At 41.3% G+C, this 26285-nt stretch overlaps 1 protein-coding gene across 11 annotated transcripts in view; it reads right to left on the minus strand.

Annotated features, from left to right (window-relative positions):
• Nucleotides 1-26285, minus strand: part of Ptprm (protein tyrosine phosphatase receptor type M) — a 709515-nt gene that overhangs the window by 375982 nt on the left and 307248 nt on the right. For 10 of the 11 annotated variants that reach the window (XM_036172971.1, XM_036172968.1, XM_036172967.1 and 7 more), the window contains 2 exons: nt 11500-11674; nt 7235-7528 (listed from right to left, as the gene is read on the minus strand). In XM_036172971.1, coding sequence (XP_036028864.1) covers nt 7235-7528; nt 11500-11674 — 469 coding nt within the window. Of the gene's footprint in view, nt 1-7234; nt 7529-11499; nt 11675-13311; nt 13387-26285 lie in introns of those variants that run through there. The other variant, XM_036172969.1, reaches the window with a different exon arrangement.

Below are 26285 nucleotides of genomic sequence, written 5' to 3' on the forward strand. Positions count from 1 at the left end.
GAACAGATGAATCACAGAATCTTCAGTTTGGTGAAATCTTCAAGGTCAGGACGGCTCTGTCATTTTTCAACATCAAAATCACATTCTACAAGATCAGGTTCTAGCTACACAAATCAACCCCCAGAAATTCCCTATGACACAGTCCCAGTCCACCATGTAAGGTACCTCTTGTTATCCTTTCTTCACAATCAAGCAAGGTTTCATAACCTACTAGATCTTGGCTGGGCTCCCCTGGGCCTTCGGGCTCTGTTTTTGAAAATGCAGGGTTCAGAAAACAAACGCATTAATAAATGGAGCCCAACCCACACTGTATAGAATGCTGTCACCTCCAGCAATACCAGTGTTTTGTTTTCATAGTACAACCTGAGATTATAGTAGGTTTTTTTTTTTTTTTTTTTTTTGAGGAAGTCAAAGCTTTTCAACAGCGGTTCTCAATCTTGGATTGTGGCCCCTTTAGGGGTCAATCAACCCTTTCACAGGGGTCACCTAAGACCATTGGAAAACACAGATATTTACTTAATGATTCATCACAGTAGCAAAATTACAGTTATGAAGTAGCATCAAAAATAACTTCATGGCTGAGGGTCACTACGTATGAGGGAGGAGTATTAAAAGGTCGCAGCATTAGGAAGGCTGAGAACTACTGCTCTACAGCATGATTCACTTAGCATAGATGGTACTAGGCTAACATTCATCTCCACCACATCTGAGGAGCCTCTTCATATAAGCTTCTGTTCTTCCTTGCTCTCATTCTACATGAAATGTCCTTCCATCCTTCTCACTGCCAGCTCCATCCCCACACCGTTCCAAGGCATTTCCACACACTGCTGGGGAAGGCTGAGAGGTTCATGGTTTTAGAAGGTCTGTGACTCTCTCTTTATAAATGCCATTAAGTGCTCACAAGCCAGGCGAATGCTACTGTGGACCAATATCTAGCTTTCAGTCTGTAATTGCGGCACCTGCCCCTGTCTCTTTCCACAACGCCACACAGATCACCAACAGCCTTCACCAGACTAAATTGCACATTTGCTCAAAAGCCCCAGGTCAAGAATGGGTGAGCCATCTTTCGTCTTACAGCAAGGAGGCTCGTGACACTTCAATTTCTTCCCCCACCTAACATGCCTCCTCTCTTACTTGTAACTTCAACTCTCTCACCTAACATACTTCCTTATATTTTCTAAGGTCGACTCACTCAATTGCAGCCTTTTCAGAAACATTCTCTGCCAGTGCATGATGCACGGGGAACACATACCAGGCAGAGCTTCCTGTGCAGGAAAAAGCAGGGCGGATGAAGTTGCTTGTTATTGGAATCCCCCACTCAGCTGAGGATGAATTCTTTTAGGGACCTGTGTTAGCATGCAAATACCAGTTGAAAACGGGTTTTCAATAATTCAAAGGGACTGCCAATCTATTGTAAAAGAGGCCCTGTCTCTTTGAAAGCTGTACATTTACACACCCTGCAGAGCTATCAAAAGGCTTCCTGAAAATATATGCATGCATTATAATCAAGATAAACACACACAGAGATGCGTCAATAGCTTGCTCTGGCACAACAGAAGGGGGGGGGAGGGACATGGGATGCTATGTGGGTAGGGCTGTGATGGGATTGAGACAGATCAGGTGCCCTCTCTCACCTTAAGGAGAGGGAAATAATATATTGTGTGCCCCAAACAGATCTGCTTAAAATAATGCTGAAGTTATTTCTTACAGAGCACACTTGGACAGGGTCTTATGAGGGATTCTGCAATCCTGCACGAGGAACAGGGGTTCTGCTCTGGATACTTCAGAAGACACATGGAAAACAAGTCACGAAAGCAAGCCTGGTTGTGAAAAATGGTATCAGCAAATATAAAATAGAAGGATTCCTGGAGGTTTAAAGCCGTCCTGTTTTCTGCCCTTCCTTCTCCTACTGTATCCTTCTATCTACCTCCCCTGCCCCCAGTTAGATGCCCTGGTATCCTGTTTCCCACTTCATATTACCTGTATCCTGCTAATCCCCTCCAAAGTCTCCCTTCCCCATGGTTCCTTTATGCTTTTCTGGTTTCTGCGGTCACTCCATGGTATTTACTTACATTTGATGATTTAGAGCTAGGAACTGCAGATGAGAAAATACATGACATTCATCTTTCTTGGTCTGGATTATCTCACTCAATATGATCATTTCTAGTTCCATCCACTTACAAGAAAATTTCATTTTTTCCTTACTGCTGAAAAATATTCGATTGTCTATATGTACCACATGTTCATCATCTGTTTATCTGTCAGTGGACATTTAGACTATTCCCATTTCCTAGCTGTTGTGTGTGTAGCAGCAATGAACATGACTGGGCATGTGTCTGTGAAGTATGATGTCCAGTCCTTTGGGCACATGCCAAGAGTGGTATAGCCAAGTCATGTGTGATGTCATTTGGGCACATGCCAAGGAGTAGTATAGCTGGATCAGTGGCAGTTTTGCTTCTGACATTTAGAGGATTCTCTACATTGGTTTTCACAGTGGCTGCACCCATTTTTTTTCTAGTGAATGAGTGAACAGTGAAGAAGGGTTGCTCTTTCCCCCCATCCATCTGTTGTCTTATGGTCCGAGCCATGCTGGTGGGGTGGAGTGAAATCTCAAGGTTGCTTTAATTTGCTCTTCTCTGATGGGTGAGGGTGCTGAATATTCCTTGTTGTATTTCTTAGTCATTTCTCTTTCTTCTCTAGATAACTCTGTTTAGATCCCTAGTCTACTTAAAAATTGGGTCATTTATTTCCTTTACTCTTTGTTTTTTGAGGGTTTTTTGTTGTTGTTGTTTTGTTTTTGTTTTTTGTATATTCAGGATGTTAATCCCCTGTCAGATATGCAGCTGGCAAGGATTATCTCCCATTTTGTGGGTTTCTTCTTCATCCAATTGATTGTTTTCTTAGCTGTACAGAAGCTTTAGTTATACGAGGTCCCAACTGTTAATTATTGACCTGTAGAGTCCTGTTCACAAAGCCCCTTCTTACACCTATATCGTGTAGGGCACTGCCTACAAGATTTTTCTCTATCACATTTGTGGTTTCAGGCTTCAAATTGAAGTCTTTGATCTAATTGAATCTAATTTTTGTGGAGGACAATATATATGGATCTAACTTCACCCTTCTGCATGTGGATATCCAGTTTCCCTGGCTCTGTTTGGGAAGATCCTGTCTTTCCTCCAGTGTTTTTTACCTTCATCAAATATCAGATGGTTATGAGTAACTATGTTCGGGTCTTCTGCTTTATTCCATTGATCTATGTGTCTCTTTTTGTGCTGGTATCATATTGACCTTATTATTAGAGTTCTCTAATATTTCTTGAAGTCTGGAATAATAATCCCTTCAGTATTATTCTTTTTTGCTCAAGGTTGCTTTGGCTATATGGGACCTTTTCTGCTTCCATAAAAACTTTAGGATTTTTTTTCTATTTCTGTGAAGGATGTTGTGGGCATTTTGATTAGGAGTGCATTCAGTCTATAAATGGCTTTTGGTGAGATGGTCATTTTCCTAATATTAATTCCACTGATCCATGAACACATGATGGCTTTCCATTTTCTAGTTTGATACAGCTGGTCATGGTAGTCTAAGTGATTCCCCAAATAATACAAATTATCAGTGTAGTCTTTGTTTGCCTCTCAGGGAATGAGGGGGGCCCCAACTGCAAAGACACCACAGATTCAGGACACATGAATCGGGTGCTCCAGCTGGATCTGACCCCAAGGCTCCTTTCCTGTGGTCTAGCTTTTATGGTTTCAAAAAATATTATGCAAGGTGCCAAGAGCAGGGAAACAATTAAGCAGGTCTACCAGGCGCAACACCTGGGAACCTTAACAATCACCAGCATGGAAAGATAGCTATGGAGTTGCAAGGCTTGGCACTCAAAAGTCAGCAAGCAACAGCTGTCTAAATGGACTTAAAGGCCCATTCAACAGGAGGAAAACCATGCCTGGTACTAGAGACCTAGCCAGCTTCTGGGTCTACTGAGCATGAACTTTAGTGAAGAATCCTCTACCATCACTTTGCTAGACCAGCACAATTCCCCAGCACATTTTAAATCTTATCCTTACACCCACAGATAAAAGTAGCCACCACCTCCCATCAAAGAATTCCCTCTTCACAGTAAATGGAGAACATCACAAAAACCACACACAACTCTGGATACAATGCAGATATTGGTGGATTGGTGGGGAGCCCAGTTCTCCATGGATACACCTGTTTTACAGATACTGAATCTATATTGAGGGAACATTCTGAAAGAGAGGGTGGAAGAATTGTTAAGAGCCAGAATGCCAGGTAGCCTGGTTTTAATCAGTCTCTCCTAGACATGACCACATAAACCAGACTGAGACAACTGCAGCATCAATGGACATGCTAACGTGGAGGGGAGCAATTTTCATGACATTTCAGACCTAGTAAAAGAACCACAAGAAACAAATGTCTGTTGGGAAAGGGGGAGTTACCTTCTCTCAAGAATAACATCCAGACTGGTTTCCCAATGTAGAGTGGTCAGCCGTGAAACCATATACACATATACACCAGAAATGGACCTAGCAAGTGTTATATATATAAACTATATACATACAAAAATATATACATATATATGTATATATGTATATATAATAGCATATATATTAGTGCATCACATACAAAAGAAAAAAGACTTTAACTTAAGAATGGGGTGGCCTGGGAGAAGTTGGAGGGAGAGGTTGGAGGAAAGAAAGAGATGTGTGTGATATAATTATACTTCAATTAAAAACATTAAAATTAATAAAAAATATAGAAGTGTGAAAGCACGTCACTACTTCTGTGAATTAGTAAAATATCACTTGTACTGCTATTGACAATGGTATACAAAGCTAATGTTTTAATTACAGCATGTGATATGATGAACATTTCACAAAGATAAAATCATTCACTAGAGTAAGTGACTGAGATGGTAAGGTATAGACAAGAGGGGAGAAGTTGAGGAAGAAACTTCTAGACCCAGTGGCTGAGCCTACGGTGGCACTTGTCTGGACCAACGGTTCCTATTCCAGCACAAGTGCTGGAAGGGGTCGGGTGGGAACAGGAGTTCTTCAGAATACTCAGATGCAGAACCCATTATAGCAGGCCCATAACTGAGCCCACATATGAAATCCTAGGCAGAGAAATAACCCCTTCTGTTCCCTAATATAAATCACCTTTCTTTTTTCTTTCTTTTTTTTTTTTTTTCTTTTTTGAGACAAGGTCTCACCAGGTAGCCTGTCTGGCTGGAATTCACTATGTACAAGAGGCTGCTCTCAAACTTGCAGAGATGTGCTCACTACTACCTCTGCCTCCCTCCCAAGTGCTGGGATTAAAAGCCTGCAGCACTAGGAATTCTTAAAGAAAAAAATTCCTGTGAGTTCTGCCATGATATGGTTAGTGTTAGCCACATTACCCAAACGTTAAAGTTCACTGATTTCATGGGACTGAGGGGACAGTTCCATTGGTAAAATGTTTGCTACATAAGCATGATGACCCAGGTTCGGTCCCCACACCCACTTAAAAACAGGCATGGTAAAGGGTACTTGTAATCCCAGAGACAGGGAGACAGAGATGGAGAATATCTGTGGCTCACTGGCCAGCCAGCCTAGCCTAATTGGCAAGACCCAGGTTCCAGTGAGAGATACTGACTCAAAACTCAAGATGGAAGATTTCTGAGGAAGGATATCTTGGATAGATTACACACACACACACACACACACACACACACACACACACACATAATTTACATCCACAAACTACACATACACACCTGTTTCCACACAAACATACAAACAACTTGTAAATACAAACACACATACAATTGCATATAAACACAACTGTACACACATACAACTCTGTACACATACAACTGTATACAGCACTGTATACACACAATTGTATACACACTCAACTGTACATACCACTGTATACACACAAAACTATATATACATACAACTGCATACACACAACTATACATACCCAACTGTATACACTGTACATACACAACTGTATACATATAACTATTCACATACAACTCTACACACAACTACACACATACAACTGTATGCATACACAAACACATACACACACATTAATTAACTTCTACTATTAGCAGATAGTCAGATGGCATAGTCCTCACTGGGCGTTTGTGGAGTCACTGCCTCTATGACCCCAAGGATAAGGAAATCCTCAGATGATCCTCAGAGCACTTGATAACCCTTTTCCACCATGCACAATATCTAATGGAATGTAAATACGATACAAATAGAGCTAGCTACTATTGTTGAAGGATAGTTGAGCAGAAAATGTTTGTACACATTTACCATAGATATAATTTCTATTTGAATACTTGAGATCCAAGGCTCATTGAATCTATGACTGTGGAATCCATGAAAGAACCCACTGGCCTTTGAAAACTCGAGAGAAATGAAGCATCCATACTGTCTTCTTACCTGAGGCTTTCTAAAGCATTAAGTAAGTGTATCAAACTCCATGGGCTCTCCTCCTCTCGGCATATAATTCAATACAAGGCTTCATGTCCACTGTGAAAGAGCTCTGTGAGATCTCCATAAGCATTTTCCTTCCTCCCAGACAGTCACCACTCAGAAACAACTCTTGACTTGTAAGGGATCCTTCTGATTTTCATAAAATTAGCCTTATTCTATATACCTTGCAGAATAACTTTGGCACAATTAACACTTGTAATCCAAGAGCCTAGAGGCTACACACAGTCCATAAATAACTCTTCATATTATACAGAGGTTCCTGGTCACTGGCCGGCAGCCATGCCTCACCTCACATACCCATCAATGAAAACAGCTTTCAAGCTCTCTGAGAGAACCTCATTCCACAGCATTGCCCTTTGGTGACGAGGACATTAGATACAAACATAAAACCGAGAGGCTGGAAGAAGTGTCTGACCCATTAGTAGACATCATTGAAGTAGCCTCTGTGAACCTTAGAGACCATTCTTCCAGTATCAATTATGTGGTACTCAAAGCAAGATGTAAATTAAGAACAGGAAAAAGAGTAAGAGACAGGTTATAAAAGAGAGGGTCTTGAGTTCATAGGCCCTAAAGATCAGTGGTAACTTATGATTCATCTTAAGGAATATTTTCATCCTCACATGGGATGTAGGCAGAGCTGTAGAAAGAGTATGATTCAACTGTGGGGTCCAATACTGATGCCAACACCAAGGGAGACCATCAATAGACTATCTCCTGGTACTCACCGGCACACTTGGTTCTTGTTCTCAAAGCTGGCCCAGGAGATCCAGTGCCGCCCTCCCCTGGTCTGGTGAGAAGCACACTGATCTCATATTCTGTGTCTGGGTCAAGGTGCCCAATTTTGTAACTCGTGGAATCCACTGGTTGACGATCATTCCAGCTACCACTGGCTGTGCAGTACTCAACCTCACGAGCCACAATGGGTCCATCCCCATTGATGGAGTTGGCATTGAGCTGTATCCACAGATAGGTTGCTCCAACAGAGGCAAGCTGTGGCGGGGCAATGGGAACAGGTGGTTCTGCAGACAAACCAGAGAGTTATCTTTTAGGAGTTTTTGTATTCAGCTGATCAAGAGATAAACACGTACCATGGTGACAGAGTAGAAGATACTAAAAATTAAGAATTGAACTGATGAGAGGGACTTTGTGCTGTTTAATTATTAGTGTATGTATAGTGCTAATGATTTAAACAAGGTTCAAACCTTACCTTTCAAAAAGAAATGAGGGGGACAGAGAGATAGCTCAGTGGTTAAGAGCACTTGTTAATCTTACAGAGGACCTGGATTTGGCTCCAAGTATACACATGGTGGCTCACAACCATCTATACTAACAGATCCAGAAGATTTGGGCATCTAATGCCTTCTGATCTTTTGTGGTACCCATATACACATGCAAGAAAACCACTAACACACATATAATAAATAAATCTCAAAAAATTAAAATAACAAAGCTAATGAACTCGGCACCTGTATTCTCAGCTACTTGGGAAAGAGACAAGAGGCTCACTTGAACTCAAAACCAATCAAGGCAACACAAGACCCTGTCTCAGGGGGAAAAAGAACAAAAACAAGGTGTGGTTGTGGGTCAGTCGGTAGAAAGCCTGCCTAACATGCAAGACGCCTAGGTTTGACCCCCAGCACTTCGGAGTGGCTGTAGTAGAGAGCACATCCGTAATTTCAGCACTCTGGAGCCAGGGGACAGAGCATCAGAGGTACAAAGTAATCTTCAGAGACTACATAGTGAGTGTGAGGCTAGCCTGGACTACATGAGTTACTATCTAAAAACAGCAAAACAACCTACCTAACTTGTTCAAGTGAGTTTGCCCATAATTGGTCTTAAGACATAATACATAAACACATTTTACATCAAATATTTTTTTTTTTTCATTTCAACTAAAGTCACTACTGAAGCTCTCTTGAGAAGCAGTATTTAACAGCAGGACATATTCCATTGCCAGCCTTCTTGCTGAGATTCTTTGCAACATCATCCAAGGCATTGGGGGTTTCTACATCATTAAACTGAGTTGGCACATGCCTGTTACTCCAGCATGTGGGATTGGTGGAGGCAGGTGGAGCAGGGGTCAAGACTAGCCTTGGTTACTTAGGGAACTCAAAGCCACATTCCCTCATGATTATATTTGCCATCCTTTCAAAAGCAAGGATGTTTATCTCCTCCAAAATCCATTTCTGAGGCGACTCATTTTCCCCAAGGATGTCACAATGGGCTCATCTAAGTGGTGGAGAACTGAACATGCAGATTATAAAGTTTATGCCTGTTATCCACAAGGTTGCTCCTGGTATGAGTTTTACTAAAGCCGTGTAGCAAAGGATGCTCAGAGTCAAAGCACACACTACACCCAGCTTGAAAAAAAAATCAAAGAAATCAATAGCAAACACTCCCTATAACTGAAGTCTCCTCCATGGAGGCTGGCTATTTTCCTCATTATTGTCTAAGAATGCAGATACCGGCCATCTTACCTATAAAGTACTTCCCACCTTATTAATTAGATGCTAGCTGAATGACCCTCTAGGAACCAAATGAAGGAATTCTACATGCCATTGACTTTCTAAGTGGTACCCCACATGATGGATGGGATCATGCAAAAAAAATTACACATTGCTAGGGAGGCAGAAATGGGTCAATTACAGGTTCAAATCTAGCCTGGGCAACTGAAGTCTCCATACTTATCAATAAATGTAGTTATAGACATATAAACCGAGAAGGAGACAAATCTTATGCCAGAGCCCCACACAGCAGCTGTTGACAGCTTTGGCACAGTGCAGTGGTATGAAACAGGGGTAGCACATCTTGTCAATCAGACAGGGAACCCCAAGTGCTGCAAAAACAGAATGAGAACTTCCTTCCTTCCTTCCTTCCTTCCTTCCTTCCTTCCTTCCTTCCTTCTTTTCTTCCTTCTTTTCTTCCTCCCTCCCTCTCTGCCTCCCTCCCTTCCTTCTGTCTCTGCCTTTTCTGGCAGACTAGAATATTCCCTGTTACTTCTAATTCCCAACAAGTTAACTTTCCTAAAGAGGCAATTTTTAAAAGAAGGTGCCACATTTGCAAAGGATGGGAATAACAAAGCAGGTGCCTTCATCATGTGGGCCCTGGATGATTCCTGGGCAGTGACTCTAACCCAAACAAGTGGAGGTCATCTCAGAGAATGCACTGAGATGGGTGTTAAATAATGACAGCAAAATGAAGAGCACAGGGAACAGAGAGAGGCAGGTGAGGAGGAGGAGGAGGAGGAGAAGGAAGAAGGAGGAGGAGGAGGAAGAGGGGACCTTGGATGGGAGCACCCAGGCTATTTCATTCACACTGAGAAGTCTAATTTCCACACTATGATTCCTTGACTCTCTAGAGAGCTTTCAATAGGGTAGGGTCTCTGGAATGCTGATGAATTTTAGTTCCATTATGAATCTTAAGTTTGAACTCAAAATTTCATCCAGGCAGTCTAATTCAAATGTTACTACACATAAAAATGCAATGTGGCAAAATATATGATTCAAGTAAATATTTAGTGTGTTCTCCCTTCTGCTACACATCTATCCGTGCAATGGTGAGTGACTGTCAAGGTAGAATCACTAATAAGCCAGTATTGTGTCTTCTAAGCCAAGCAATGGGAGACAGGAACTCCACCAGACAAGATTAGGTTTCTCAAGCCCCTTATAGTTTTTATGATGAAGGCTATGTCTAGCCACTCTGGTTCAACTGGGATATGGTAGAATGAAGGGCTAAATAAATGACCTGGCATTTAATGTTTTAAAATCTAGAAGGGTGGTCCTGCTGTGGAGTCCCAAATGAAAATTATGGATACTAGCTGTGGCAACAGGAACACCCCTATCCTCTTCCCCATTGGGGTCTGACACCTACCATAAGCTTACTGTGAACACATATGTGCATTCTGCCATTGAACTTCCCGTTGGTTCTAATATTAGTTAACATTATTCTACCTATTTTACATTCAAGGCAATAGATGAAGAGAGGTAGCATATCCATGGTCTCTTCTTAGCTTATTGTGGGATGCAAAGCCAGTATTCTTTGAAACCGGCTGCAAGACAAATATGCTGCTAATATTAACAGTTACATCCACCTTGATGTAACCATGTTCGTAACTTACATTCAAGGAATGCAAAACAAACATGTAAATATAAGGCACAGGCTTGAGGAAGGGGCTTGGTGGCATAACATGTGAATCTGATGTTTCATCCCTACCACAAAAATACTGAAAAAATAAAATAAATAAAATATGAGATATTATTTGTCTCCCTCGAGTAAAACAGGGATGGCCTGTCAGAGTTGTCTAAAATGCCAATGCCATCGTGGTGCACTTGCAAGTTCAAATGATTCTATCTGGTACCAAAAATTGCATTAGGAGCTTGATGGGATAAACTCCCCTGCTCACAAAAATCACTAAATGAGCTCAAGGAAAATTATTTCCCTTCGGTTTTTTACCTCTCATCTACCACCTTCTTGAATATAATGACTCAATTTTCCAGTCACACGCAATGTAGTAATAGAGCCTAACCGGGACATTATGAATACTAAGACAGTGTCATCAATAAGTTTCCATGATATAACAGGGCCTTTTTATACAGACACTGCTTCATTTTATTAACCATCTTGCTATCGTAAACACCCTGCCTGGTGAATATTTGCATTTTAAGTGATTTTCTATCAGAAAAAAAATTTATCCCTTAAAAAAAATTTATAGGTTGTAATATATATCCACAGAACCGGCAGAAATCCTGGCTGAGAACATAGCCACTGCTCTGTGTGCTCCTAAACCAACATTAATCACATACATTTTTCAAAAACACTGCTCACATGCAAAATTTGTACTTAAAATGCAATCCATCAATGCAGCCTATCACCAAACTACTATTCAGAAACAGACAGGATAAGTTTGAGCACAAACAAATCATGAACAAACAACTATGTGAGCATGTCTGTTTTAATAGACTATTTGAGGGTATGGAAATGCATTAAATACCTTTAACTACCAGTTCTGCATAGTTTGATACCCCAACGCCGCCTTCTGTGCGAATCATACAGCGGTACTTCCCAGCATCTCTCTTGGTTGTGTTGACAACATTGAATGAGGCTATGAATCTTCTGGGACTAGTCACTTTTATTTCCTTCAAAGGAGCATCTCGGACATCAATGCCCTGTGTCATGGAGAGTGGAAAGGACAGACAGAAGCAATATCAGTGGTCATATCAAAATAGTCAGACACCTGATGGTAATTATCAATGTCATGTTCATGCAAATTCTGGCTCCTGTGTTTATCCCCATGGGCAGATGTTCTCTAAGAAACAGCAGTTCTGCCCCTTCAACAAATGAAGATCAAGGGCTACAAAATTAAGTGTGTAGAAATGTGTTGTTTGCACCTTTTAAATCTATTAAGTTAAATGAACTGAGCAAGAGAGAAAAATGTACAAAACCTTTTTTTTTAAAAAAAAAAAAACAAACTTTGCTTTCTACAAATATTTGGTTCTTCATAACACCTTATCCTATGTTTTTACTCTTTATTAGAAAACAAAATTAAGTCACCAACCATCCTATTACTAACCCAATTTCTCTATAAGCAACCAAACAATTACCAAGAATAACATTAAAATCTACATTAGGTTCCATCACCATCCTTAGTGATGGACCCAGAGGACTAAACCAAGTTTCATGATGTTTTTCTCATGGACACAAAAGCCACAGAAGTGGATGCTTGATAAATATCTACTTCTGGAATATATTGAGGAAGAAGTCTTTCTGTATGTTCTACATGTCCATGAAGCTGAAGTGGGGAAGTGTTTTTTTTCTGTTTGTTTGTTTGTTTTTTGTTTTTGTTTTTTAATTATCCTTATTCATCAAATCATCCTTTTATTTACACACTCTTGGAAATCCAACCATTGTAAGAGATGAAAGCACAAAAGGACATTAACAGATTCAGTTCTGTATTTTTAATAAGTCTTGGGAAGTCGGCTATCTTCTCTACGTTATTTATATTAGTAGAAAACAATAGACCAAGATCAAGGGTTATGTACAATGCCAAGTCCTATGTCCATTATTCATCCAGAAGCCATGCCTGGGGTGCCAAGATGTGCTATTATTGAGTCAAACAGCCAGGGTCGAAATGCTGGACCACTGGTAGACATCCACCAACAATGGCCTGAGAGGTGAAGGGAAAGACCTGGTGGCTGGCAGAAGTCACCAAGGGGATCGGTTGCAGATCCTGTGGACTGGAGGGAAAGAAAGACTGGCTGATGTGACAGTAACAAGAGGAAGTTGGATGTGATGGCTATATTAAAGTGTTTTCAATATTAAAATGTTTTCATTTATGGAAACACAAGGCTACACAACAATGAAGTCCATCTGCATGGTTCAGTGACTTACACCATACAAATAAACAAACCAGCATTTCTCTATGAGACTTTGGGACAGTCAGTCTTAAGCAAATGTGAGTTTGGGGGTTAAGCCTAACTCAGGTCCTAATCAAAATGTCATCATTAAAAGTGATGTGCCTTTGCAGGGCTCCACTTTCCTTACCCAAAAAGAAATGATTCGATCTACTCTCAGGGCTACTGTGAGACATGCAAGGACACTGACACTGACATAATGATTGGCATCACACATCCCCATCCAAGCTTTGGATGAAATGAGCAGTGACCTCTAGGGCAAACAAAGGCTGGCAGGATGTCAAAACCCCACCTTTGTTTCTGACACACTGGAGACGGCAGCCTCAGACAACAGTGTGCAGGAACCATGGGCTTGCTGATACTGAAGCACAGAAGGAAACAGACTCACTCACCCAGTCACTAGAAAACCACAAGGCCCCCACATGTTAGGTGCTGCTGTAAAACACACAGGATGGAGGAACAGTGTTCCCAGAGCAGTTAGCTCCCCTAAAGACGGGAGCTGAGCTACATGTTCTGTGCATCCTTCTAGGCAGCTCCCGCTTGGACAAGGAGAGAGCAGTCAGGAGTGCTGCACTAACAGAGTTCCTGCTACTTGGAAGGAAACGTCAGGAGTGGGGAAGAAGGGTTCCACCCGCATTATTTTTGGCATTGTCTGTAAAAGCAGTTTTTGTTTATACCTTAAAAAGTAACAGATCAAACTATAAACTCTCATATGTCTCAATTTGTGTGTTTTACTAATCTTAAAACTTTGATCTAACCAATAGCACCAGATTATTAAAAACAACAACAAAGAATCCAACAAGATTTAACATTAATAATACATCTAACAGGAAGCAATCCTCTCTGAATTCCATACATTTAATCTCTGGTAAAACCTCATAATCTAATTTTGTTAAAAGAAGAGACCTGATACTTATAACTATTAAAAACTGGAATGTCTCATTTTCCATATTGAAATAAAATCTAACTTTTTGTTAATGAGCAAAATAGCAAACCTTATTGAAAGACTGTGCATTGGTAAGCATTTGTTTTATTTATTAACAGTGTTAACATCTAAAGGCCAGGAGATTGTTCATTATTTTATTTACTTAAGTATATGCCCACAAGAATAAGTATTTTTTAAAAAAGTTCTACTTACTTACTTTTCACTTCAATAACAATCACGCAGTACTATTCATAACAGAGGTGCACACTGGTCCCTGACCACAGCCCAAGGCTGTAATATGGGTGCCAAGGGAAGGACACCTTCTGCATTAATATTTCCGCTGGAGAAGCAGCCGGTGGGAGTCACTCTTCCTTCATGCCATAGTGTTACTCTGTAAAATGCTGAGCTCCATGGTGTGAGCGAAACACAAGGCCTGTGTATCCATGAATTCTCAGGAAGGTTTCTTTAAACAAAGACTCCACATACTTAACCACACAGAAAAATTCAGCTTCTTTATGAGGAATGGCACAGGGTCAGGGGAGCCCAAATCAATGAGCATCATTTCTGTTCTAGATCCACACAGGCAACCAAACCACGCACCTTACTCAGATAGGCGGCTTTCCTCTTGCTACTTGCAACATACAGTACACTGTTGTGACTCCTTTTGACTAAAGGATATTTCAGAGGTTCTGGATGCCTCTCAGCTAACAATCTCACACAACTCATCAAGAATATGGTTGGCAGAATGGGGCCTCTGATAGCATCTATATTCCTGCCTGCAGTGGGAATTCGCTCCACCCATAACTTTGGGCTATCTGGCCTGTTAGAGGCGGTGCTTCTTATCTGCCTGTATGACCACTTAAAAGGGAGGAGAAAGGGGTCATGCTCTCTTGGGTGGTGAAGACTGGATCAGACGGTATGAAACAGTCTGTGATCGGTCCCCAGCTTTCCAAGAACACTGCAACTGGATATACCTTATCCTGAATCAGTAAGTCTGTTTTCCCCATAGAACCTCGTAATAAATAAATAAATAAATATATATATATATATATATATATATATATATATATATATATATACCACTGAGGCTCTCATTACAAGTGGTGCCCAATGTAGGACAGATACCATCCAGCTACCCTTCTTCTCCCTGTCTCTCTCTTAGATTTCCCGCCTGGCTCTTATCCTGCCTTACCACAGGCCCAAACAGCTTCTTTATTAACTAAATAATGAACCCACACAGGGTATCACCCACTGACATGCATCAGAATTATTAGACCATTCAGTTAGGAAAGAATGGTGTTTTCAACAGTGGTAGTGGAGAAAGTGGATAGCCACTGGCTAAAAAAAAAAAAAAAAAAAAAAGAAGGAATTAGATTCTTAGATTTGTCACATACAAGTGTCTAACTCAAACACCTAACCTCAAGAGTTAATATCATCAATCAAGGAAAAACTTTAATGATCTGAGATCTGGCCCTAGTTTTCTTAACTGTGATGCCAAGATCATAGGGATCAAAAGAAAGTAATCAGGGCCGTATCAAAATCACAAACTTCAGTGCATAAAGAATCACTACTTGGATTGGGACATGGCTTGGTGAGCAAAGCCACTCTGCGTAAGCTTTAGAACTGGAGTTCAGATCCCCAGAACAGATCCACACAGATGCTAGGTGGGTGTGGCAGCCCACCTGTGATCCAATGCCCAGGACACAGAGACAGGGAATGCCTGGAGGAAGCTGGATAGCTGGAACAGCAACTGTAGGGTCTGTGAGAAACACTGCTTGATAAACAATATGAAGAGCAATCAAGAAAAAATCTAATGTCAATCTTGGGCTTTCACACACACACACACACACACACCCCACACACATAGCCACACCCATGTCCAAACACAAATACCCATGCACACATGCATATGCAAACAAAAAGGAACCGTCAAGAAAGTAAAGTATCAGCCCATAATGTGGGAAAAGCTTTTGTAAATCATATAGCTGAAACCCTGCAATTCTTCAACAGCTATAAAAATTTTCAGTTAAATATTGGGCAAAAGACTGTTTCTCTAAAGAAAAAATGCACATAGCCAATTGGCACATGAAATGATGTTCGACATCACCCATCATTAGGGAAATGCAAATCAAAACCACAATGTCATCCCAGTTCACATTAGGTAAGACTGCTTATTGTCGGGTACATGGAAACTACCAAGCACAGGAAGGATGCCAGAAACTGGGGCCTTTGCACATGGGTCAAGGGAATGATGGGGTTATTGTGGAAACATCACTATTCTACAAAGAGCAAAAAGTGAAATTATCATAGGACCCAGCAATTCTACTGTCCGAATGCATAACTGAAAGAGGACCTCAGAGACCAGATGCTACTGGTCAAAGCGGCACCAGGCCCCAGTGGTCAACACATGGAAGCAATCTCACTTTCTACCAATGGGAGAGTGAGTGAGCCAGGTGTAATACACACACATAATGGAATCTCATTTGGCCTTAGAAAGGAAGGAAATTCTGACAAATGCTACAATGTAGAAAAGCCTTAAAGATGTTATGTTAAGTGAAATGCATGCATCATAAAAGGCAAATACCATATACTTCCACTTATGTGAAAAAAAATACTTTAAAAAAACTATATATTCTTATCAATTAGAGATAAATATCATCATTACTTTAGTATACTGTAGATTTTTTTCAATGTCAAATTTTATTTTAAATAAAATCTGAAATGATGGCCCAAACCATACAGACAGGTTTATATCTTTCTTTAAACATTTTGTGAGGTCTGTAGACCTTTTCATATTTTATATATTATTAGGTATCTGATGAATAAAACATACATATAACAGAACTTTGATTATGACAATCCAAATATTCAACAGGATGCTTCTATTTAATTCTGTGATATCATGTGGCTTTTATAGGGTGAAATTATTTTTCTTACTAGATAGGATTTTAATAAGAAAATTAATCTCACTTTTATTATTTTTAAAAAATGGCTGTTGAGCACTCAACCCTTAAGGGAACATCCATCATTCCTCTAAGACTCAGAGAACATCCCAGAAGAGGGAGCAGAGAATGTAGGAACTCCACAATGAGGAGGAGAACAAAGGAACCCAGTTTCTCTGGGACTTGACATGACATTGCTCTCATGGACTCAGAACAGCTGCAGGGACCAGCACAGGACTACACAAGACTGGACTCATCAACCTTCATTCATAGACTGGGGAGGGGCTCATGGGGTCTGGCTCCTCCTCCTGGCAGCTGACTGTTGGGGCAATAGGAACCTTTGGTTTAAGTAGAGGTGGAGCCATTGAGTTACCTATGCTCCCGTGCAAAGTTCCACACACATATCCAAAGGAACAGCCCTGCTTAAACTCAGCGAGTCACATGAAAACAAAGTCAAACAAAAGCCGTGATAGTGGAAGTGGGTGGGGCTTTAGTGGAAGGAAGAGGCCCAGAAAGAACACCATAAACATGCATATCAAACAGTCAACGGATAAATGAATACTTAATTGAAAAATAATTGCCTATGAGACACCAGGGCATAAAATATTTTGATCTCTGTATAGGATGAAGATTTCTTGAAACAAATATCTTTAGAAAATATAAGTGTGGAGTTTTATAAAGGGAATATTGAAAACTATGTTAGAAAAGAGTTGGTGGGTGCTACTAACTGTATTTGGCATGGGGAGGTACAAGAACATATTTAAATATCTGATATATCAATTACTCATAGTGAGATACATATATGTATATATATATATATATATATATATAAAATCTGTGCTTATGATATTACCAAGAATTTCACACAAGTATAAAAATCCCATTATTTAATTTAATTCCAAAAATCCATTTGGAATTAAAGACTAGGGTTCCTAATTCAAAGGAGGAGCAGAAGAAAGACCAAACAAACAAACAAACAAAAAACCAAGGCATCTCCAGGAGAAACAGCGTGGTAGTGGTTAACTGGGTTCAGGCTGAATCAAGGGTCTGGAAAAGCTGGGAAAAGCAACAGAGGAGGGGCCCTGCATGGAGGAGGGTCAGGCATGGTCAGGGACACAGGACAGACTGAAAAGAGAATAGCCAGAAGCCAGGGGAAATGCCAGAAATGGGTGGACTAGTCTCTAGGAAAACAGCAAGGAAAACGCTCTTTGGATGCAGACTTCTCTTCCTATTCTCTGAAATCCCGACACTACACATCAGTGAGAGTCCCCTGGTTTCCTCGTGTCCAAGAGGCAGACAAAGCCAGTAAACACTTGGGATCCCAGATAAGCCCACTGTCAGATGAATGCTCTGAGGATCATCCACATCTGGGTTCATGGAAAGAGGATGAAGGAGAGAAGGGGAGCAGGAAGAGATCTTGGTCACTCCTCTGTGCTATGGACGAGCTGCAGCAAATATTCCCCTAGCACATCATACTCTACATGCAAGGTACCATGGGCAAAAAGAGACAGAAATAGTTGTAGAAACAGGAATACCCCTATGTAAGCTTGCCCTCCTGACACACGCAGGGAAGGCCTGGTCAGAACCGTAAATGTTTTTCAGGGAGCGACTAAAGGGTTAAATGAATTGAGTTCCAGAAGCCTTCAAGTCTCCAGAGTCACTTCCTCTGGCTGGAATTGACTGGAAATTGTGAGGATCCCTATACCACAGTTAAAGTTTTGAAAGGCTTCTAAGCCCCTCTCCCTGAGGGCCTTTTCTATGGCAGCAATGACCAGATAGGGTAATATGTTAGAACCTTGGGCACTACCAAGAATTCAGTAGTCTGTGGGGAGGGCCGACTTCCTTATATTTACACAGCTGAACAATGAGAACACATCTTGGGGTGGAGCTAGCAAGCTGCTCAAGTGACTTCTCCCCCATTTTTCCCAGTGTGAGAGCCTTAGGGACTGCCCTACTAAACACTGGCGCCTCCTCTCTTAACAAAAAAGACAGTACAGTGCACACTGACCAAGAACAGAATCTGGAGTGTCCTTTATGATACAGTCGATCATGCAAGACAGCCAAGACAGACACAAAATGTGACAATCACATGTCTGGGGTAGTCAAAGTATCACTGCTCTAACTTTTGTGAGCTTCATGAAAAGACCCATAATGATGGTGCCTGAGAAGAGATGGTCTCACTGGGTTAAATACAGCCCCTTTGTGAGCTCTAGTGCTTTTTTCAGTATGCATGTATTCCAATGTGAGCAAGCCAGGAAAAAGTACTGATAATAATTTCAATTATGCCTACAACCTTCTTTAGGCAATGGGCTCACTGAGAACTTCTAAATGAGCAGTGATTTACCACCAAAAGGAGTCACATTAAGTCTTTCAGGAATATCTGTGCCATAATCAGAGCAGTGATTGGAGGAAATTGAGGTCTAGGAAGTGAGCAGCAGTTTGAGCAAATTAATCAAACTCAGGCATTTTGGAGCTGCTCTGAGTGCTTGAGCTTAGTAGGTGGCAGGCAGGGTCCTTGCACAGTCACCTGAGTGGGGATGAGCTACACTGTGCAGTCCCCCACAGCAGGAAGAGTTGTGGCTCCCCACTTTCAAGCAGGCCCTTCTGTAAGATGCCCACTACATTCTCATCACTACCATTCAAAATCATCCCAGGGCAGAGGAAATCTCCTCCCATCAGCTTACATCATCTAATTGGAACCTATGCTGAATAGCTCAGCAGATCTAGTTTGGCCAGCCCATGGCTTTTTCTCCTTGACAATGAAGACACTGAATTGCTAAACTGCAGAGAAGCAACGAAATATGTTCGCATCTGCTGCTTTCCCTCTGGGAACTGAGCCAGGGCCACGCCTGCCTTCCTTTCTCATGGGAGAGCCTCAGATTCTTGGAAGCAGGATAAACAAGTAAACCCCATGACTAGCATGAGCAAAACAAAAACAAACACAGGAAAAAAAGCTTTGTGAGGTTTAGAGTTCATAGGCCAAAGGTGTGTGTGTGTGTGTGTGTGTGTGTATGTGTGTGTGTGTGTGTGTGTGTAGACAGAGAGAGACAGAGATAGACAGAGAGAAAAAGAGAGAGAGAGAGAGAGAGAGAGAGAGAGAGAGAGAGAGATCAGTGAAAGATGCCAAAGCCCCTCTTCTGCCCTCTGGATGGATCCATCCTGACTTCTAGACCAAACTCAAAGCCCAATTTCCAATCCCAGCTTTACAGATGCTATGCAGCAAGCCCGCCCGCCCCCATCACCCTAATTTCTGTGGCTTCACCCCAAACATCCACCAGCTCTTAAAGCCTCCTTTGACCAAGTGACATGAAACCACTAAATGACCTTGGGTACTTAGATCATTCCAGGATCACTCTAGATAACTCATATGCTCTCAGGGACATAAAGAAAACCTTCCTCCTTAAATTAAAGTAACCCAAAACTGCACTAGGTTGAAATACATGGTGTAAAGAGCAGGAAGACTCTCAGTGCTCTCTGTCTGAATGCTCACATCTGTCAGATGGATGCAGCTGTAGATGGGTAGCTGACTAAAACAATAATGGATGTGATTTTCAGCATTGATTTAGACAGTAAATGGTTCCTATAGCAACAGCAGTCAGTCCACTTTCTCTGTGCCTGGTATTTTCGGTGTGGTAAGTGATGTTAAGTTTATGCATTAATATATATGGTTTAAAATACTCAAGTTAAGCTTGCTGAAGGCACCATAATTTTACCTCTTTACAAATCATTTTGTAGCTTTTATACCTAATAACAAAACGGTTCTTATATATAGTTGTGATTTTCCACCATTATCTATAAATGAAGCTAAAAGCCACTGTAGACCACATGTGACCAGTCCTACCTCACCAGCCAGAGCAAGGCACATGTGAGCTCTCACACACATAAATACAAGTTCAAAACTCTAATTTAATTGACAATTTAAATTCTTTTCCAAGTTTCGTGAATCCTTGACAAATATTTAGGTTTCCCACTGTACTATGTAAGGAGCATTGTAGGCTAGGAGACAGTTTCTAGACAGAGGTGTTTGATTATTAATTCTAGCTCTTGATATCACTAATGCTCCCCTAGAAAAGTAAACAGAACTCCCCAGGCCTCTGCTGCATCTTCTATATGTGGGAATAAAGTTCTGCAAGGATCAATGAAAAAAATTGCCAATAAACCAAAAATATAAGCTCAAATATTACCTAGCAGAGTACCTACCACCCAGCAGTGCTCTGTAAAAGACATTATAAATTTTTCTAGCCCCTGTGGAAATCAGTGATACAAGCACTGTTCCTATGATCTCATTCATTTGTTCACAAGATAGGCTTGCAGTGTATTAGGGAGGCTGCTTATGAGAATCAATTTGGTCTCTCTCTTCATCTCTGTCTCTCTCTGTCTCTGTCTCTGTCTCTCTCTCTGTCTTCTTCTAACTAAAAGCATCTAAGATTGCTTGAGCTCAGGAAAAAAACTACAATAAATTATTAAATTCAGAAGTAATACATTTTTTTTTCCAGATTGGGTTGATGAAAACTAGCTAAATAGCATCATACAACAAATTATCAAAAGAAAAATGTTATATCCATTTCTAGACCAACAACTAAAAAAGAGGTTTAAAATCCAAGTAAGGTTATATTTTTTCCTCTAAGAAAAACACTCCCAAATTAGGAGCTTACTTGGCATTAGATTTGTATAAAAGGTGGAAGGGGTGGGTTCACACAGCCACTACTCTGGCATGGGTGTTGCCAGGGTTGAGCTCAAGCAGAATGGCCTTATTAGAGGTATATTTTTATGACTTTTATCACATCATATGACAATCGTTTTAGAAAATACAAGTTTGAGAGTGTGTTATAATGGAAAAATAACCTAGAGGAAAGGGCTGAAGAGTGAAGACTTAGGAAAGATGATGTACTGAAAGTCACTAAAATGCCTCTAACAGAGGTCCATTTTTATTAGTTGGTTTGGACCACTTCGTATGACGTCCACTGTCTGTTGTAAACCAGAAGATGACGTTCCATAAGGATCGACACTTACATCGTCATATTGAAGACCTTTTCTGTGGACAGAAGCCATGGGCCTAAGCAAGCATCTTGGGATGCTTGCCTCACCATAAAGTGAGGTTCTTGCCTCTGAGGTTCACCTGGAGAAGACATTTCATCTATGAAGGCACAGAAAGCCTCACATATCAGCAAGTATCTGACAATCACTGTAGTATTCCAGGTGCTGGATAATACTGGTGTTTTTTAAAGCCTACTTCATAGTAACTGCATTTTTAAATCAACTCTTGCTTGTTTTGTGTTCACATGCAGGCATGAGTGCATGTATGTGTCTGCATGTGCTCCTGCATAGGTACCATAGCAGACATGTTCAGCTCAGAGGACAACTTAAGCAGGAATTGGGTTTCTCTTTCCAGCATGCGAGTCTAGATTGTACTCACAGAATGAGGCTTGGTGACAAGTACTTTAATCCAATAAGTAGTCTTGCTGGCCACAGTAACTACATCTTATTTCCTTTTCTATTTGTAAGAACTGATGCATACCATAAAATCATTTAAAAACATTATGTTGTTTATAAAAAACATCAGATTTCATATTGCCATACATAGCTTCAAGAGTCAATGACCACAATATAAAAACAACTCAGAAAGCCCTCATAAAAACACAAAGGCACTGCCCAACTGGGCCCCAGGTTCTGGACATAGGGCAGGACCCACCATCCCCACCAGGAAGGTCCCCCCTCTGGCAAATCCTACAACCTCCATGCCTTGCCCCCACACCCACCTGCCAGAGACCCCAGCCACTTCTGGAGACTTAGAAACCAGCCCCCAGCTTCCATCCTGGCCCGGAACTCCCATCTGGACCGGAGACCCCAGCCACTTCCGGAGACTTAGAAACCAGCCCCAGCTTCCATCCTGTCCCGGAACTCCCATCTGGACCAGAGATCCCAGCCACTTCCTGAGACTCAGAGACCAGGCCGCAGCTTCCATCCTGCCCTGGAACTCCCACCTGGACCAGAGGTGAGTTCCTGGGGTCACACCCAGAGAGTCCCACACCTGGATCCCAGCCCTGGGCACCAGCTACTCAGGGGAAGACCTGCCCAACTGGGCCCCAGGTTCTGGCCATAGGGCAGGACCCACCATCCCCACTGGGAAGGTTCCCCCTCTCCAAGACCCTCTGGTGAACCCTACAACCTCGCCCTGCCCCAACACCCATCTGCCCGAGACCCCAGACACTTCCTGAGATTTAGCAACCAGCCCCCAGCTTCCATCCTGCCCTGGAACTCCCATCTGGACCAGAGGTGAGTGCCTGGGGTTATAGTCAGAGAGGCAACCACCTCTGGGTCCCAGCCCTGGGCACCAGCCATCCCGGGAGGACCTGCCCAACTTGGTCCCAGTTTCTGGCCATTCGGTGGGCCATGTGGGAAAGCTCCCCTTTTCCAAGACTGCAGACAGACCCTGCAATCTCCAAACCCTGCCCCCACACCCATTTGCCCGAGACCACAGCCACTTCCTGAGACTCAGAGACCAGCCCCCAGCTCCCATCCACCCTGGAACTCCCATCTAGACCAGAGAGACCCTCTGATGGACACTACAACCTCAACGCCTTGCCCCCACACCCATCTGCCAGAAACATAGAAATCAGCCTCCAGCATTCTATCCTGTCCCGGAACTCGCATCTGGACCAGAGAGCCCCCAGCTACCATCCGCCCTGGTACTCCCATCTGGACCAGAGCTTTCATCCTGCCCCAGAACTCCCATCTGGACAAAAGGAGCTCCCATCTAGACAAGATAAGGAGACCCCAGGTACTTCCTGAGACTCAGAGTCCTGCCCCCAGCTCCAATCCAGCCAGCACTCCCATCTGGACCAGAGTTCCCATCCAGCCCAGAGCTTCCATCTGGACCAGAGAGAGGCTCCCTAAATCTGTCCATTCTGTATGGACCAAGTACACTGATAAGACCAAGAACAAATCCACAAGGAGATTGGCAGACGTCAAGGCAGAAGTACATACAACAAAATAAAGAACAATACAGCATCATCAGAACCTAGGCCTTCTCCAACAGCTAGACCTGAACATCACAGAATGGAATAAGCAGAAGAAAACAACCTTATAAGTAACATCATGAAGAGGCTAGAGCCTTATATAGAAGAAATAAAAAATAAAGTGGAGGAACAGACAAACAAAAAATGGGAAGAACGCTATAAAAAACTAGAGGAAAGGACAATTAAAGCAGAAGAAAACAATAAGTCCCTGAAAGAAAATCATGAAAAAGCAATGAAACAGACAAAGGAAAAAGTCCAAGACCCGAAGAGGGAAATAGAAAAAAATGAAGAAGACACTAGCAGAAGGAATGCTGGAAATAGAAAATCTGAGTAAACGAACAGGAACTTCAGATGCAAGTATAACCAACAGAATGCAAGAGATGGAAGAGAGGATCTCTGGTGTTGAAGATACGTTAGAAGAAATAGATCCATCAGTCAAAGAAAACACTAAAACCAACAAAGTCATGACCCAAAATGTCCAAGAAATTTTGGGACACCATGAAAAGACCAAACCTATGAATAATAGGGATAGAGGAAGGAGAAGATTACCAACTCAAAGGCACAGAAAATATATTTAACAAGATCATAGAAGAAAACTTTCCCACCTTAAAGAATGAAATGCCTATGAAGATACAAGAAGACTATAGAACACCAAACAGACTAGACCCCCCAAAAAAGTCCCCTTGCCACATAATAATTAAACAACTAAATGTACAGAATAAAGAAAGAATATTAAGGGCAGCAAAGGAAAAAGGCCAAGTGACTTATAAAGGCAAACCCATCAGAATAACACCAGATTTCTCAATGGAGACTTTGAAAGCCAGAAGGACCTGGACAGATATAATACAGACACTAAGAGACCATGGGTGCCAGCCTAGACTAATATACCCAGCAAAACTTTCAATCATCATAGATGGAGTGAACAAGACCTTCCAAGACAAAACCAGATTTAAACAATACTTATCCACAAACCCAGCCCTACAGAAAGCACTAGAAGGAAAATTCCAACCTAAGGAAGGCAGATACACCCTCGAAAACACAGGCAATAGATAACACCACAGCAGTAAACCCCAAACAAGAGAAGTATACACACACTACCACCAAAAAATGAAAATAATAACAGGAACAAACAATCACTGGTCATTAATATCCCTTAATATCAATGGACTTAATTCACTTATAAAAAGACACAGCCTAACAGAATGGATATGAAAACAGGACCCATCTTTTTGCTGCACACAAGAAACACACTTCAAATTCAAAGATAGACACCTCCTAAGAATGAAAGCCTGGGAAAAGACTTTCCAATCAAATGGTCTTAAGAAGCAAGCTGGTGTAGCCATCCTAATAAGCAGCAAAATAGACTTCAAACTAAAATCAATCAAAAGAGATGATGAAAGACATTACATACTCATCGCAGGAAAGATTCACCAAGATGAAGTCTCAATTCTGAACAATTATGCCCCAAACACAAGGGCACCCACATATGTAAAAGAAACATTATTAAAGCTTAAATCACATATCAAACACCACACATTAATAGTGAGAGACTTCAACACCTCACTATCACCACTGGAGAGATCTGCCAAATTGAAACTTAACAGAGAAATAAAGGACTTAACTGATGTTGTGACTCAAATGGACTTAATCGATATCTACAAAACATTCCACCCAAACTAAAAAGAATATACGTTCTTCTCAGCACCCCATGGAATCTTCTCTAAAATCCACCACATACTTGGCCACAAAGCAAATCTCAACAGATACAAAACAATTGGAATAACCTCCTGTGTTCTATCAGGTTTAAAGTTAGATTTCAACAACAAAGAAAACTACAAAAATCCTACAATCTCATGGAAAATGAATAATGCTCAACTGAATCACCAATGGGTTAAGGAAGAAATAAAGAAAGAAATTAAAGACTTCCTAGAGATCAACGAAAATGAATACACCACATACCCAAACTTATAGGACACTAGGAAAGCAGTGCTAAGAGGGAAAATCATAACACTAAATGCCCACATAAAGAAGTTGGAGAAATCTCACACTAGTGACTTGACAGCACACCTGAAAGCTCTTGAACAGGAAGAAGCAAAGTCTCTCAGGAGGAACAGATGCCAGTAAATTATCAAATTGAGAGCTGAAATCAATAAAATAGAAATAAAGAGAACAATATAAAGGATTAATGAAACAAAGTGTTGGTTCTTTGAGAAGATCAACAAGATAGACAAGCCCTTATCCAAACTAACCAAAAGAGAGAGAGAGAGCATCCAAATTAACAAAATCAGAAATGAAAAGGGGGACACAACAACAGACAATGAGAAAATCCAGAGAATCATGAGGTCATACTTCAAAAACCTCTACTCCACAAAACTGGAAAATCTAAAAGAAATGGACAATTTTCTGGATAGGTACCACATACCTAAGATAAATCAAGACCAGATAAACTACTTAAATAGTCCAATAACCCCAAAGGAAAT

This window comes from Onychomys torridus, chromosome 23 (assembly GCF_903995425.1).
Source record: "Onychomys torridus chromosome 23, mOncTor1.1, whole genome shotgun sequence".
NCBI lineage: Eukaryota > Metazoa > Chordata > Mammalia > Rodentia > Cricetidae > Onychomys > Onychomys torridus.